Consider the following 17,117-nt stretch of genomic DNA (forward strand, 5'->3'; position numbering starts at 1 on the left):
ATATTAGGTTTACGTTGCATGTAATAGTGTGGATTGGAGGTATTCATTGTTGAATAGGTATTTGAGGCTTGATCGGTGCGACCGGCGTTTGAGAGGTCAGATTTGCAGTCCGGCTATAGAGTCTAGTATGATGCATTTCTCATCCGAGCGTGGACCGAGCGTGTAGTCCACGCTCGTAGTACCCATTTCCCGCTTCTCACGGTTATGAATCTTCAGAGCGCATGGCGCACGCGAGAGACTGCATTTTTGTCGCGTGGAAAATGGCCAGTCAGTCGTCGTCCGGAATAACGCGACTCCGCCCTTAAATACGAGGCACACCCCGCGTACAGGGCCGCTCACACAGCAGGCAAGCAGCACCGGCGCCCCCCATGGCCAACACTTCCTGGTCCAGTGGCCTGTGCGGCTGCTTCGACGACGTTGGCGGCTGTAAGAGCTCTCCCCTCCCGTTCTACTGGTCATGCTTTCGGTTCCCATGCGTGCCTCGTTGTGGTTTCTCAACTGTGATCGACGGCCGGGCTCATTACCACCTGTGCTGTGCTGCAGGTTGCCTGACCTTCTTCTGCCCCTGCGTCACCTTCGGGAGGATCGCCGCGATCGTCGACAAGGGAGACACATGTCAGTCCATTTGTCTTAATTAAACCCCCACGATCTGATGATAGCAGTATTTTATGTTTCGGTATGCCTTTGTTAATTGCTGAATGATATGGTCTTGGTATTGATCCGGCAACGAACGATCTCAGCTTGCTGCCTGAGCGGGACCGGGTATCTGCTGCTCAACTGGTTTGCAGGGTTGGGCTGCCTCTACTCCTGCTACTACCGCTCCAAGCTGCGGGAACAGTATGGCCTCCAGGAGAAGCCCTGCCCCGACTGCTGCGTCCACATGTTCTGCGAGGCCTGCGCCCTCTGCCAGGAGTACCGCGAGCTCAAGAGCCGCGGCTTCGACATGAGCGCCGGTGAAGCAATCCATCCTGCTCTCTCTTTACGTATTTCACTTAGCCGGACCAGACTTTGACAAACAATTACAATATCATAACGTATAAGATTTGCGTTATACTATATCGCCGGAGTAAGTCATACAATATATTATAATTAATATGATGTAAGTACGAACAATTTATGTCACACAAGAAACATACTAATACAGGAATATTGAGGTGGTTTAGCAGTGACTCCCTCCTGTCACTATACGAGACACAACATGAATGTGACAAATACTTCATGATTTTTTTGAAGACACCAATCCTCTAATTATTTATTTGATAAAACGCTTGATTATGCACTAAATAGTACTTTCTCCGTCCGGGTTTTAAAATCTCCTTTGTATTTTCGACCAAACTTTGACAGTAGGATTTCACTAGCAGAAAATTATAATTATATGACACAAAAATTATATTTTTGAATTCGTATTCGCAAGAGAGTTTCTATAGTGATATTATTTTTTTTAGTACTACATATACTACGTACCTTCGCTCCAAAATATTGGAAGTTCTAGTTTCAGTTTCCCTTAATAAGATGTTATTTATGTTTGACCAAAAATATATAAAACATATTACTATCTAGAATATCAAATAAATAAATATATAAGCATTGGATTATTAGTGAATAAGCATTGGATGACGTCCTCCCACATCATTGTCCGTGGACTGATACCCACCGGTTCTCGGAAGGATATGATGGTCTATTTAAGGGTCATAGTTGGAGATTCCTGAAGAATGGACGTATGGCTCTCGGCCTCTATGGAGGCTTTTTCCCAAAAAATTCAAAATTTAAACTTTTCGGTTTCAAAAAAATCTGAAAACATTTGTGCATGTAAATAAGGATGTTATGTGTATGTGTGTAAAATTTCAGGATGAAATACATGGTCTGGGAGGAGGAACAGTATCATTTGTTAAAAAGCCCCAGATTTGTCTTTTTTACACAGCCCTCATTTCAACGTATTTTGCCCTGAAAATTTAAACACATATGTGTTTTTTTCAGACTTTTTTGAAATGTAAAAAAATAAGAATTTTGATGAAATTTGAAATTTGAATTTAATGGCCTCCTTGGAGACCGAGCTCCCAAGGCAATTTTCGGAGTTGCCCGTAACTAACTATAGAAAGTAGCAACGTGCCAGCAGTTTCAGGATAATACAAAGTATTATAAAATACAGTGCCTCTCTAATGTAATGGAGGGAGTACGTATCACCGGCACTGCCTGTTTTAATCAACTTTCGTGTCGGCTCTACAGGATGGCAGGAGAACGGCGCTGCGACCGCCGCGCCCCAGATGAACCCAGGGATGACTCGTTAGTGCGTCCGCATCTTCCGATCAGTCGACTACTGCATGCATATTAGTCGACTACTGCACGCAGTGCATGCCAGCTTCTACGCCGGTCCTGTCATCAGATTATGTTTATGATCGAGTGTATGTGTGTCCGCCTTCCACCATATGAGTTGTTTCCATAGATATTCGAATCGGTATAATTGTATCAATGCCTTCTTTATGTGCTATATGCGTGTTATTGAGCGTGTGGACTGTATAGACGTTTATATCCATGATCAATGTAACTTTCAACTTCTGCTTCGAGCTTTCTGTGAGTGCATGCGCCTTTCACTTTTACCTGCAATGTTTACACATTCTTAGTGGTGAAAAATGGAGTGAAACCAACTGAACTAGTATCAAACTGGGTCTGTCTAGTGCACATTTAGATATGTCCTTGTTAATAAATATTTAAGTGACTCGATCAAACTACAAAAAAAATATGCTTGCATGAATCTTAGCGTAAAATCAATAACGTAGGACTTAGATATGTAATACTTAAAACACATTTAGATGTGCTTTAGCAAAACTGTATCAAATTTCTTTCCAGATCCTTGTTCTTTATGGAAGATGATATGGAAATCATGAAGAAGTATACAAGAGAAGATAGTATGAAAAAAGATACATAAAGGTACGGATACACAAACTAGTGTAAGCCTCAATGCGAAACCCCTTGAATATACTGTTTCACAAAACACTCACAAGCTCCAAATGAAATATGAGGGAAAATATTTGGAGCATCTCCAACATTGACCCACAAAATGGACACCACATCCGTCTGCGAACCCGAGGGAGGGGGCGGAGGGGCAGTCCGCGGACACGTATGTGAGAGCCGGCCATCCAACGAACAAGTGTATCAACAAACCGGACGAAATTCAAGCAAACTGGATGATATTCATACAAATTTACGTTTTGGACATATTCTAAAATAAAAAACTATACTAGATTAGGGTAAAATTAGTCTACAGCTGGCCGTGGTGGATCTTCACTCCCACGACATGTCTTTCCTATGTCCAGCAACCCGCTCATCGAGCTACCATGAGCCCCAGACGGATATGCTTTAGTGGAAAGGGCAAGAGTAGCCTTAGCTCCCCCCATATCTCACCTATATCCGCTAAGCCGCTCATCGGAGTGTCACCGAAGGGATATGCTTTAGCCGGAGGGGAAGCGTGGCCTCCACTTCCATGAAGCACGTATTAGGGTTGCTTTTTGGGTCGGGGGACGACGGTGGCTATAAAGCGGGCAAGGCACCGGTTGTGCGCACCCACGACACGACGACGGTGTCCTTTGTGGGACCCAGGCGGCGGCGGCCTTCCAGGATCTATTTTCCCTCGTTGTCGGTGATTTTGCATTTTCCTTCCATGGTTATACGAGCTTTTCAATTCTCATATCTTTGCAAATTGCGCCGTGATTTTGCACTTACAAGATTGCCTAGGTATACCCTTCAGAATGCTGTTCGAGGTAAAAACACATTTTGTTTCTGCTGCTGTTGTATTTTTTTCGCATTTTTTTGACAAAAAAGTCATTGATGAAGAAGAAACATAGAGTAGCTGGTGGTTACATAGACAGGGTTAGGCACCGGCGACCAACTTATACAGACCAGCTTTGACACACTCAAGGCGGATCAAAAAACTTGGACATTGGCTTTAGCCCAGCGTGCAGCCAACACCGTGCCTCATCTAGGATTCTGGAGTGGACCATGCGACCAGGAGGCACGATGCCCGCCAGGTGGGTCTATCTAACTTTGGCAGTGAGGCCACCTGCCTTCGAAAGCGATCTCGGAGATGCCCGGTTGCCTGCATATGGAGGTCCCAGAGAGCTCGCCGTCTTCTCCCAAACCCAAGCCGAGAATGTGCAGTTTGCGATGAGGTGGACGGCCGTTTCCGGGGTCTGCTGGCAGAGGGGGCACAAGGGGTCGTGCGGTATCGCGCGAGATCGCAACTGCTATGGTATTTTGGGTGGGTCCTAGCTATGGGCTGTTCCTCGGTTTGTAAGTACTCCCTCCGTTCCTAAATAATTGTCTTTCTAGACATTTCAAATGGCTACCACATAAGGATGTATGTAGACATATTTTAGAGTGTAGATTCACTTATCTTGCTCTGTATGTAGTCACTTATTGAAATATCTAGAAAGACAAATATTTAGAAATGGAGGGAATAGCTTTGTAACTGTTGTAGCCTTCAGCTGCTTCCATTTCCATCACACACTCAAAGTATGCGAGGACGGCGGGTGGCCGAGGGCGGCCGACGACTGTCTCTGGTCTCGTCTGGGAAAGGTATGGGCGGATGTTGCGGTCGTAGTACCCTCCTCTCCTAGGGGAACTGTGATGGTGAGTTTTCCGACGGCGATGAGGGGTTGGTGCGTGTCACGGCAGGCATCTGTTAGAATTTTCATGTATAATGTCTTGACGAGGTGGCGCCGTGTATGCCAGTAATGGTTTTGGCCTCTGCCTCTGGGTGGGCTTAGCTCGAATGCCTTCCCGCCTAGCGTCCCGCTTAGCTCTGACGAGGTTGCTGATGTGGGTTTGCTACCTTCCCGCCTAGGTCCGACAGTCGCATGGAATCATGTTCGCTTTGATCTTACCCGGGTGGTGTGATAAGCCTGGCACGCTAGCGCTCCCCTTGCTAGTGGTCTTTCCTTGCGGCTATCAGTCGACTGTACGGGCTACAAGAGTGCATGGTACAATGTCGTTGAGCATCTTGGCCGTGTGATGGCGAGTTGATGGATCGTTAATGTCGGTGTGTGGAGCTCCGGGAACCATCTCTCTGAGGATAGCTGGCTGGTCAACTTTGGCCGTCCAGTTATCTTATAGGCTAAATATAGATGGCCTATGCCAGGTTCGTCTCAATGAGAGACAAAGCCTGTTCGCGGCGGCCGGCAATGTTTCGTCTCAATGTTTCCTACCTCGGCCGTCGTCTTCCTCGACTATACCTGCAGCAGGATGTCCTCGGCAAGCATCCCAAGCAGGTACGCCCTCTCCGTCTTGTCCTTCTTTGCGTCAACCGCCGCGGCGTCCGCCAGAGCCACCGCGTCCCAGAGGCCCTGCGCCGCCTGCGTCCTCGATTGCCCACATGCCGTAGTTCTCATCGGTGAACATCAAGCACTGCAGGGACAGCGAGCTCCCCGCGCCGCCTGCGTCCGGGACGATCGACATTGCCGGCGAGCTCCTCGGAACCCTAGCTCTTATGCCAATTGTTGGCGACGAAACCTTTCCCTAGCTCAACCTCCCATCGCTCTCACTCTCTCTTGTTGGCTCAAACCAAAGGAGGAAGAAGGAAGAGAGGGCACGGCCGACACAGTGGTTTTTTCGGCGCACGAACGCCCGCTGCTCGAACAGCTTTTCCAGAGCTCAAGCTCCACACCCCGTGCCATTACAACAATCACCGCGGTGATTTTATACCTGGGCCAGCGCTAGGCCACGACCCCACGCCTCCACCCATGCCTGTGCATGGTTCGGTCCCGCTCTGGACGCACTCCCACACGCGCACGACGCACCGAGCCCACAACAAACCAGTGTGAGCACTCCGCCCGATTCGCCAACGGCATGAACCTGGTTCGGTGCGCCGCATGCACACACGCGCGCACCCTTACACTACACACGCCCGCCCGCCATGGTGACTGCCACGTGCAGCGCGCACACGCGCACTAGTCGCCATGGCCAGCGTTGCTTATTCATGACAAGCTGGCTGGTCAACTTTGCCGTCTAGCGGTCTTTTTTGTTGAGTACTCGACATCGTCCATCCTGATTCGACATCGACCACGACGTCCCACGCACGGCTACATCAACCACGGCTACACTACCCTACGCTCTCGGCTACCTCGACAAACGGCACAAAGGGCTACCGCCTTGTTTGAGCAAACTCGTCGGTTTCCACTCTAGGCACGACTTCCGCGATGCATCGACAGTTACGGCTGGGGGGGGGGGGGGGGGGTCCGCCGGCTTACCTTCGGATTATTCTTCAGTTTCACCATCTGCGTCGCTATCGTTGTAACTGCGGGAAATATTGAGTATCGTGATTATTAAGAAAGCTAGGATAGCGTAGGATATTATTCTACCTTATCTTGTGCTCCAAGATGATCATATATATATATATATATATATATATATATATATATATATATATATATATATATATATATATATATATATATATATATATATATGCCTATGAGGCTCAAGCAATACAACAAGTTATTCCATCATACTACACCAAATCCCTCTCTTTCTTCTAACATTGTCGGCTAAAGATAGATGGCCCATGTTGGGTTGGTCTCAATGACAGACACTGCCTGTTTGCGGCGGCCGACTACGTTTGGTCTCTTCGACGGCAAAAGGGCAGTAAAAACTGGTTCATGCCGATTCGTAACAGTGTGATATTTGTGGCCGTTGATGAGGCATCCAAGGCACGGGAAACGAATCTTGTGTTTGGAGGCTTTTAGTTGGTCCAAAAGGCGGCGTGTACTAGTGTCGTACCTTTGTGTCGCATCTCATCGTATGCTGCATTAAATATAGTGGACATTTCGACAGGTGCCTAGGTTGCTGAGACGCAGAAATCTGATTGTTAAGATAGTGGTGTGCAGTGGTGCGACTTGCACGTCCATCGATCGGCTGCAGTGGTAGATGTACGTACACGTCTGGTCAGATGCGTGGGCTGCTAGACTGGGTTATCGAGTGCGCCTTATGTAGGGTTTGCACGTCATTGAGTGTTATGCCGAGCGAGTGTTCATATCCTATGTGTTTTTTTCATGTGTTTTTGAGAATATGTTTTCCATTAATAATGCAGTGTGGTGTGTGCATGTATATGCGTGTGTATGTGTGTGATATATTGATTTTTGCTATGTTCCATGTAGATGACGAAGCCAGATTTGTTAGAGGGGATCTCTCCCGTGGAAAAGGAATGAGTCTGCCAACATGCCAAGGCCATACAGTGGGCAGAGCGGTTGAGGAAGGTGATGTCCTCTTGGATGCATGTTGTTCACGATGCTCGGGATGAGCTCTTGGAGGGTCAGCTCGACGCGATGTAGAAGGCACAAGAGAGGTAACTCAATTGGCTTGGGAGTTGGGATGTGCTTCCTGGCGGAGTAAACCACCGAGGTGATCAACGAGATGCAGGTAGATGGATCAAGGCCAATACCCAGCGAGATTGTGGTGCTTCACTGGACTAGCTCTTCTGGAGGCGGATCTTTGATCCCGGAGAGGGCGCGGCGCTGGCCTTTCCCATGCGAGCCCACTCCGATATTAGGTTCGCTGGAGACATGCTCGGTATTTCCACTTCTTTGCCGCCGATCAAGGACCGAGCGACTGTCGTCAGGCTCCGAGTCTAAATGTTGCATCGTGTGATGATAACAAACACCAATGTGATGTTGTAGCTGTATTGCAGTTTCGTTATATGTTTGTGTTGTTGTCCTTTTGTTGTGCCTTTCATGGAGATGTTCAACTGCTGCTCCTCGTTAACTTCTACTTTTCTGGCAGGATGTTGGGGTGCCTGTCGGCTGGAAACATGCTCGCTTGTGGATGCCTTTCGCACCGTCCAATTCGTGCGTGCCCTCGATCGACGCCTGCCTGGTGCGCTTCCGGCCGTTCGATCGAGCAGACGTATCCACGCATAAACATCACAAAGCTTAGGTAGTTCGGACTCATATCCATCCATCCTTTGGTGCAAAGACCAATTGCAGCCAAGAAATGCAATCAAAAGGTCAGATGAACCATATGAAGGAGTATATTTTTTAAAATTGTCTGCAAAATACAATATCAATGATATGCTCATGTTGTGCTACTTTACACCCATACATTATTGGGACAGTGCGTTAAGGAGCATGAGATGACCGCATGACCGCATGCTGATCAAGGTTACACAGAACCGAAAGCCAGCCTCTCCAACAACCTCCCACTCGGTGCGTGGGGTGGCCACGCTCCCGGGGTCGGTTCGTCTGCGGCCCGCTGCCATCCCCTGGGTGCGGGTTGTTTGGTCCGTGTGCGCCGTGTAGGCTCGGCCGGTCACCGGGTGAAGGTGTGAGTGTTTCTCTCTGTTGTGGGGGCCTAACAGGTTGCTGTGAGGCGCTTTTACCAGTTGGTCTCGTTCAAATACGCGAGGGGTTTGTGAATCTGGGCTCTTTCCGTCGCTGGTCCTGGACGGGCAGCGTGTTTTCAGATGCCTGTGGCGAGTGAACAAGAAAACGTAATTGCCGTGCCATCAAATTGTGGTGTTCAAAAGAGACACTTGGTTAAGTTTTCATACGTACGTTAGGATCAGGAGATGTCGTCCATTAGCTAGTGGAGCATTTCGGTAAAGAAGCCAAGGACAAATTCGGTAATCGTACAAAGAAATAAAGCCGCGCAGGGACTGAAGCTTCAAGACTTGGCGCCAAGAATAATAGCATCACTGCACTGCACTGACCATGCTTTGCTGGGTGTATAAAGGCGCGCAAGAATCAAACTAATTAAGCTCGCGCGCTGCACTCCATGCATATGGTTGATAAGATGCCACCCCTCGCAGCATCCGCATCCTCGTCGCGGTGCGCCCCCTTCGCCTGCCGCCGCGGCGCCGAGCAGCGCTCCAGGGGCCTGGATCACGCCTCAGCACCGGCGGCCCAGGGGTGCGGGCGGCCGCTGGGCCGTGCGGCCGGAGTCGTGGGCGGCAGCATCGCCGCGGCCTTCTTCGCATCCCTAGAGCGGTGCGCCTGCGTGGAGGTCCGCACGACCGACGATCTCTCCGACTGCAGCAACAGCTCTACGGAGGCCGCGCCGCTCATGGGCAACGGCGGCAGTTCCGACCGTTCTTCCACGGCGAGGAAGAAGAGCAAGAGGAAGGCCGGCGCGGGGAAGGGCCGGAGGGGCGGCCATGGTGGCTTTGGGTGCTGCGAGAGCATCAATTAGCTACTGTAGTTCTTAGTTGGTATTCTAACGAAGTTCTCGCTGATATATGCGCGTGTGCAGATTGTATGGCATCATTAAGATTGTATGAACTTGTCGAGAGAGTGAGACCATGCACGGGGTTCTGTATATGATCAATCTTGATGTTCTTTCTTTTTTGCGGTAAACATTCAGATTTATTACCAAAGCTCATAAGAAGTAAAAAAAACACCTCAAACATAATAAAACTTACATCAAGCTTTTAGAGCACCGAGCAACCACTACCGTCGCCGAGAATGAGCTGCTAATTTCACATGTAGGTAGCGTGGCTCTGATTTTTGTTTAAGTTATCTAGTAAATAGATGTGACCATATTGCACACAACGTGCATGAACTTCAAATCAAGGAGCGTATAACTATATGTCAGTCTAATGTAAGTCCATAAATAATCCGAGAGTTGTGCGCACCGATGGATGTAGAGTCAGGGGGTGTTACCCTCTTTTTGGAAAATAAAGAAAGAAATGAAGCCCACATATCTGAGGAATTCTACATGTTTCTTTGTATTTTGCCTTTTTATTTTTTATTTGTGTGAGAGGACATTGTTTGACTGTGTGCATCTTAGTTATGCAGAGGCAGGGTGTGTAATACTTTCATAAGTAATAAAGCGCCCCTTTTCGAAAATATATCCAAGGAATTTGTTCTAAACTTTCTTCTTTTTATTTTCCTGTGCATGGTATGATTCTTATCTCAGCATAACAAAGAACAAATAAATATATGTTACTCTAATTTATAAGTCCAGAAATAATTTGAGAGTTGTATGCACCGATCGATGTAGAGTCAGGGGGTGTTACCCTCTTTTCGGAAAAAAAATAAGTCCATATATCCGAGGAATTTGTTCCAAACTTTCTTCTTTTATTTTTCTATACATGGTATGATTCCCATCTCAACATAATTAAAAAGCTATGTTTTTTCATGGAGACATTTTTAAGCAAGATTATTGAGCTACTACTCGTTAGGCAAAAATGCTAGACTTATGGGAAGGGGTTGCGGATTTCGGCTACCCTGGTTTCAAGTTCTTTTTACCCCTGACTGAAACTTTTCCCCCCTGACTTCAACTAAAAGCCCTCCCCTGATTCCATGCAAGTAATGGATTTGGACGGATGACACCTCGAAACGAGGCCCAGTTGACTGGACAGCTCAGGCCCACAGTAAACCCAGAAAATGATTCAGCTTAAGAAGGGCCCATTAGTGAGATCTAGAGTGCCTTATATTAGCTTCAGTGAATCTATCCACTGTATTAATCTCCGCCAAAAAATCCACTGTATTAATCTTCAGAGAGGAGATAAAATTATGCTCCACAGAAATCTCGGAAAATAGTAATAAAAAAGACTCACAAATTAATGAGTGTGTAGTCACTTTTTAGCCCCTTTAGCCAACCACTTGATCAGTTTCTGCAAATGCCATGCATGTGAGCCTCCTCTTTGATCTGGTTAGCTTTGTGAACGATCTCATTGCCTCACCTCCACACACCTGTCCACCTTAACCAGCAACAAAAAATGCACTATGCAAAATGCACCTGATTCCATTTATAAGCTTATCTGCTATCTTGTGCACTTCAATCAGAAAACATGTTGCATTTTAAGCATTTCATGATCTCTAGAGAAACCAAAAGCTATCCCATTTCCAAAAAGGCCAAGCCCATTTTTATATGTAGCATGTTTGAAATGAATTATGAGGCGGCCGGAAAAAAATAATCTCACTCGAATTTCTAGCCATGAGATTATATTCGTGATTCTAGTTGCCAAAAAGATGAATGCAAAGGCGACGGCGACCCATATACGTTGAGATGCATATTGAATTTATGCTTCATCCATTTACTCCAAAAGTCTAAACTGACGAAGAGAGACATACAATATATTTCAATACTCCCTCTCACGGCTGAGCTTTTTTTAATTCTTGGACATGGGGCCGAGGAAGATGGGGAGGGATGCACGGAAAACACTGAAATCGGCAGAGGAGAAGACATCAGCGACATGGGAAGGGAGGGTGAGAATGGGCTTGGGGTGATGTGATCGGAATGATTCTGGGACATCAGATGTACAACCGCTGGCTAGGAGACATTGGCGCAGGGCAAGGCTGCTAACCGTAAATCGATGTGTGAGGTCGGAGGTCTATGTTGGTGCAGCCGAGGAAGATGGGGAGGGATGCACGGAAAACACAAAAATCGGCGGAGGAGAAGACATTGGCGACATGGGAAGGGAGGGTGAGGATGGGTTTGGGGTGATGTGAACGGAATGATTCCAGGATGTCGGATGTAGATCCGATGGCTAGAAAACCTGCCCAACAGATTTCTCCAATTTTCCGGGCAAGTGACTAGCTAACACCTCCTTTCTCCCATTTAGCAGCATACGTCAAATCATTTCATTTTTCTTGCGATTTCGATGTACATCGTCGGTTTTCCACACGAAAAAGCAGATAGATCCACGCATGCAATGGACAAACCCATCAAGCTAGAATAGTAAAAAGGATGGGCAAAAGGATGCTCCACAAATCTGACAAGATCCAGGCATTTCAGCTAAGGTAGAAACTAACTGCTGGCTGCTTGACACCTGGCACCAAACAAGGAACTTAGATTCTGAAAAATCCTTAGATTCTCAAAAGCCCCAGATTAAAGCTGTGCGTGGTGCATGCCTGCATTACCGCCTTTTCCGAAAATCTCGAGGCACGCCCATGTGGCTGCCCAAATGCAAATGCCCACCATGATCCAGACGCAGACCAGACACCAATCGATCTGTATGTCTACTGGCTACATAGCTAGCTAGGCTTTGAAGCTGCATGGATGCACATGCACGCCATCTGTCCATTAACTAACATAACTAATCCCTAGCTCCTACCATCCCCTGTAGTAAGATTCATGCATCTGTCCACTAACCAACTTAACTAATTCCTAGCTATAGGACTAGAAATATGATCATTCTAAAATCAATTTCATGCTAAACTGATTACTACTGGACTTGGGTAAGCAAATTAACCACGTACTTCTTACTGTTTAAGTAGCTAGCTAATCAATCAACTTTCATTTCCATACATATAATCAATTAGCTAGCACAAAAGAGTGGACGATGATATTTGTGGTGAGTAGTGGCGCTGGGTCGACCTCTGGCAATGGATGGATGGTGCGAGCCGTGCGTGCCACCCACTCGTCGGAACAGAAGAAAATGTTGCACCCTACCTGTTCTGCTTTAGCCTAAAGCACGCAGCTTTAGTACTGGGATTAGCTAATGGTAGATCACACGTAGTGGCAGCACGTATGCTTAGCTTTCGACTTTCGAGGCCAAAAATAGTAGAGTAGGACTCGCATGCTTCCTTCATGTACAGTGCAACAGAAGGTCGATCCAAGTACAGTGCTAGCTTCCTTGTTCTCGAAGGCTCCGCTGCTCTGACATAAAAAAAGAACTGGCCAGTTAGCTTCTAGTAGTTCATTCGATAATTAACTTGCACATATATGCTCTCACTTGTCGTGGTTCTTTACGTTCTAACTTTGTATAAACTATTCCAAATTTATAAAAACATATATACCGCGAGAAGAAATTCCTAGAGGTTCGGCTAATTTTCTTGCGCATATATGCATGCATGTCAGTGGCTTCTTCCATATATTTCTATGAAATTATGAAAGCTAATTGCTCAATATTATACTATGTTATTACGTCGTTGGAATTGTCAAGGTATTCCGCCTAGAAGCGATCGGTCGATGCATGCATTATATACGGGTGATGATGGTGACCTGATCGAGCTTTGGTATATGCTGTTCCAGTGGCTGGCTGAGCTCATTCCATCTAGATGAGAATATCTACTTTTCTTTTTTGCGTTGCGTTGCATTGCATAGATCCATTGATTATTATAGTTAGTTAAAGCCAGAATATATACGTCGCCGTCTTTTCGTGGTCGCCCCGTACCTTTCAGTGGACCTGGAATCAACTCGTTATCTTGCCCGACTATTATTGGCCAGTCCGTTTCTTCGACACGTATATGCATACGTATGCACAAAAAATTAAAAAAAACTGATCAAAAAATTAAGCCAGTTAATTGAGGTTAGTATAGTAGTATTAGTTGTCGTTGTTCTCTGTCCACCTCGTGGAAAACAAATCAGAAAATTCATTCATTTGTGATCTGTTCATACCTAGGTCACCTCACCTTAATTTCGTTGAACGTATATAGTATGACTTAGACAGGTGATACATCGATCAAGGCGTTAGATTTGGGCACTGCTCATGCCTTAGTGATTAAGGTTTAGAGGTAGCTACGCTGGCAAGGTGTAGCTATAGCCTTGTGTGGGTGGGGGACTGGGGTAGGTTGGTATTGTCATTCGAAATTCCTTGGAAAGCCATGCATGCATATGCACGTCGCTCTCCATCGACCTACACCTTGCTCGATCTTCGTCGACCATTCCAAAGTTTTGCTTTCTACACTATGCTGACCAAAGTAAAGGATGGTCGATGAACTCTATTCTACTCCTACGTAGCTAATTCCAAGGTCTAGTTTTCCACCAGAAATAAAGTAACTATTTTTACATGAAATTACCAAGTGTTCGATTAACCATGGGGAATCTATGGGCAACATCAAGAAAGCCAGGTGTCCCTAAGATTTCCAGGAAGAAGGTTCCAAAAAAAAGGAAAATTTACAATATGGTTCTTGTCGATGTTTCCGTATCGCCATGTTGATCGTCACCCAACATCGATCTCCGCCCCGCAGTGGCGGAGCCAGGATTCGAGTATAGGGGGGGCCGAGTACGTATATTGATCGAATCTCGTTGATAATTACTAGTATCTTCTACTAAAATTGTTGATCGTTGGGGGGGGGGGGGGGGGGGCAGGCCCCTGCTCGTCCCCCTGGCTCCGCCCCTGCCGCCCCGTCGACGCGATCTGAAGGAAGAGGCAGTTGTCACATGCCCAAATCCAAAGGAGCACCAGCGCTGCCGACGCTGCTTTTCGGGGCGAAGAAGCGATCCGCTGAATGCAATAGAACCAAAATGTTGTGTCACGTCAGCCAGAGATTATCCCGATGCCCGTTGGATCCAACATGGCTGCCCGTAGCGGCATCATTGAAGAGGAGGAACATGACAATCAACCATCTTCCACACACCCCGCTTCACAATGCTCAAACCCTCTGTACAAGATGCTATTGTCGCCATTCGAGGGGACGACTACCGCCAGCCCTAGCATAATGAAATACCTCCATTGCCCTCCTAATGGCTTCAAAGAAAACGCCGCTGCGGCAACTGAACCAATGCCGAGTACAAAATCTGTTGGCATGGTTGCAGATGTCGCCCGCACCGAGCATGCTTAGGAACTAGGAGGTGGAGCACATTCTCAACTTCAAAGGCTTGATCAAATGGAGAAGAGTTCTGAACTGGTATAGGGTCTATCGTGCACGTGTAATCTATAATTACTACTTTCCTCCCAACCCAACTTTCCCTAATGAACCATGGTTTCGTCAATGGTTCCATATGCGCAAACCATTGCTCTTGCATGTGGTGGGGAGACTGGAGGCACACGATCCCCACTTCGAACTCACCAGGGATTGTTACGGACAACTATCATTCTTTGCTAAGCAGAAATGTACGACTGCTCTGACGATGCTTGCACATCGTACCGCCATCGATGTCGTTCGTGAGATGGTCCGAATGGGGGAGATCACTTGCCTGAAGATCATTGTCAAGTTTGCCCGTGTCGTGGTGTAGATTTTTGGACCAAAGTATCTGAGAGAACCAAATGTGCAGGATACAAAAAAGTTATTGGCTATTGGAAAGGCAAGAGGATTTCTGGTATGCTCGGGTCAATTGATTGCATGCATTGGCAATGGAAGAACTACCCCAAAGGTTTGCGCGGGATGTGCCAAGGTCACATCAAAGAGGCCACCATCATATTGGAAGAAGTGACATCACATAAATTGTGGATTTGGCACACATTCTTTGTTCTGGTTCTCGCAATGACATCAATGTGCTTCAGTGATCTCCCATTTTTAGAAGACTTTGTAATGGGGAATTGCCATCATGTAACTACACTGTCAGCATCCGCAACTACAACATGGAGTACTATCTTGTCAATGGTATTTATCCTCAATGGACGGCGTTTGTGAACACCATATCTGATCCCCAAGGAAAAAAAGTCACTTTGCAACAATGCAAGAGGCTGCTAATAAGGATGTGGAGAGGGCATTTGAAGTGCTCCAAGCTCATTGGGAATTGTTCATGGAGCTGCAATGATGTGGGAATCAAAGACTTTGTGGCAATTGATGACATGTTGTGTCATTTTGCCCAATATGATTATCGAGGATGAGGGTGATGGGTAGCCCAAAACAATGATTTTGAGATGCCTAGAGAACAAGTCCACATTCCAGAATAACAAGATGTGGATCTGCTTATGAAATTTCCTACAAATGCATGAAAACCTTTGAGATCATCAGGCGCACGTGCAACTACTTAGTGATCTTGTGAAATATATGTGGGCCAACAATAAAAACCAAAGAGCTAATATTTGAATTGTGCACTTAAAATAATTTTATGTTTGAACTATGTTTTTTTTCGAACAGCCACTTGGGGTGGGTAGAGGATGTCGACCTGAATATACTACTCAAAGGCCAATAGGGAGAGTTACATCAAGGATTACAGTGAGAGGAGATGTAAAGGTGCCAAGACACAGACGCCTCCCTACTAACGGGGTCCTTAAACCTGAAGGTCCGAAGCGTAAAGTCTGAGATGATGTTACAGAGAGTGTCTAGGGTGAGTGGAGCTCGTTGTGAAAGACACGAGCATTCCTGGAGCCCCACCACTTCTAGAGAATGGCAAGGGAGACGGTGGGCCAAATGTTGATATCGAGACCAACCGACATAGGAGTATCCTAAACTAGGTCGATGGAGGGAGGGGTGGCAACACGAAGAGGAGCCAGACCTGTGCCACACATGGGCAAAGGATGGCGAGGTGCGTCGCGTCCTGCAGTGTGATGTCGCCCCGGGGGCAGGCCAAATCCGAGGAGATGGTCTTGCGATGTCGTCAGCGTGATCAACTATCACAATAGAGAAGCCAGCTAAAGATCTTGACCTTGATAGGTGCGTTGGAGCTCTAGATGTGCCCCGCGTTGAGATAGATCTCGTGGTCGGAGGAGAGCGGCAAGTAGGCGCACCTCGAGGAGAGCGAGGATCCGTGGGTGAGGAACCTGTCCTTGGGCACGTCGTTGGCAATGACATCCTGCAACAAAGACAAAACATAAGTAAACTGTATAGAAGCAACATTGGTTAGGTGGTTTCATAGAGTAGCGAGTAAACCATTATGCATGACATGAGAAACCAGGACAGAGGGTGAAGTGGAGTGGGAGAAGAGGTGTGGGTAAGTATCTTCGAGTGGTGTCGAAAGAAGCCAAGCTTCGAGCCAGAAGAAGGTGGATGTGCCATTGCGAGTACAGGCAAATGGGATTTTGCACCGGGGGGGGGGGGGGGAGTTGGTCGTTTATGATTCTCCAATGGTATAAGGGGTTGTGAGCCTTATTCGCGTATGATTCTCCAATGGTAGAAGGGTTTGTGAGGCTTATTCGGGAAGCCAAGGCAGTTGTGTTGGAAGAACCTGTTGACCCAAGGTAGTTTTGGTTTTTGGAGAAGTTTGAAGGCAAATTCATGAAGCAGTTATTTTGAAGAAGCAATTTTATGGAAGTAGAAGTTTGAAATATGTAATTTTGCCACCAACATTTGTTATTTATGTCCGACATTGATGTGTTTGATTGGTGTGCATGGATTTGCATCAATTTGAGAGTTTGAATTTGAGGTGTGTGGCTGCCACATATGAGGGGTGGCCCGGCTCCGTCCACGGACATGTCCGGGCGCGTCCGCAGAGGTATATGAAGCGGATTTGCAAGTCCGGTTGTAGATGCTCTGAGTTCAAGTCACAGCGTGCGCATTTTTTGTCGTTGAATTTAT

The 17,117-nt window shown here is 46.8% G+C and overlaps 2 protein-coding genes across 2 annotated transcripts; both read left to right on the forward strand.

The window, feature by feature from the left end:
- The first annotated feature begins 329 nt into the window (after positions 1-329).
- LOC125506617 (cell number regulator 2-like) lies at positions 330-2,562 on the forward strand. The gene is made up of 4 exons (XM_048671407.2): positions 330-426; positions 544-615; positions 741-953; positions 2,227-2,562. Exons 1-4 carry the CDS (start codon positions 369-371, stop codon positions 2,286-2,288), a joined length of 405 nt encoding a protein of 134 aa, XP_048527364.2. The 5' UTR covers positions 330-368; the 3' UTR covers positions 2,289-2,562.
- A 6,083-nt stretch (positions 2,563-8,645) lies between these two features.
- On the forward strand, positions 8,646-9,320 carry LOC125555423 (uncharacterized). The gene has a single exon (XM_048718387.2). The coding sequence runs from the start codon at positions 8,761-8,763 to the stop codon at positions 9,172-9,174; it is 414 nt and encodes a 137-aa protein (XP_048574344.2). The 5' UTR covers positions 8,646-8,760; the 3' UTR covers positions 9,175-9,320.
- Positions 9,321-17,117: the final 7,797 nt, after the last annotated feature.

Source organism: Triticum urartu, chromosome 5A (genome assembly GCF_056163025.1).
Source record: "Triticum urartu cultivar PI428250 chromosome 5A, HENAU_Tu73, whole genome shotgun sequence".
NCBI classification, from domain to species: Eukaryota; Viridiplantae; Streptophyta; class Magnoliopsida; order Poales; family Poaceae; genus Triticum; species Triticum urartu.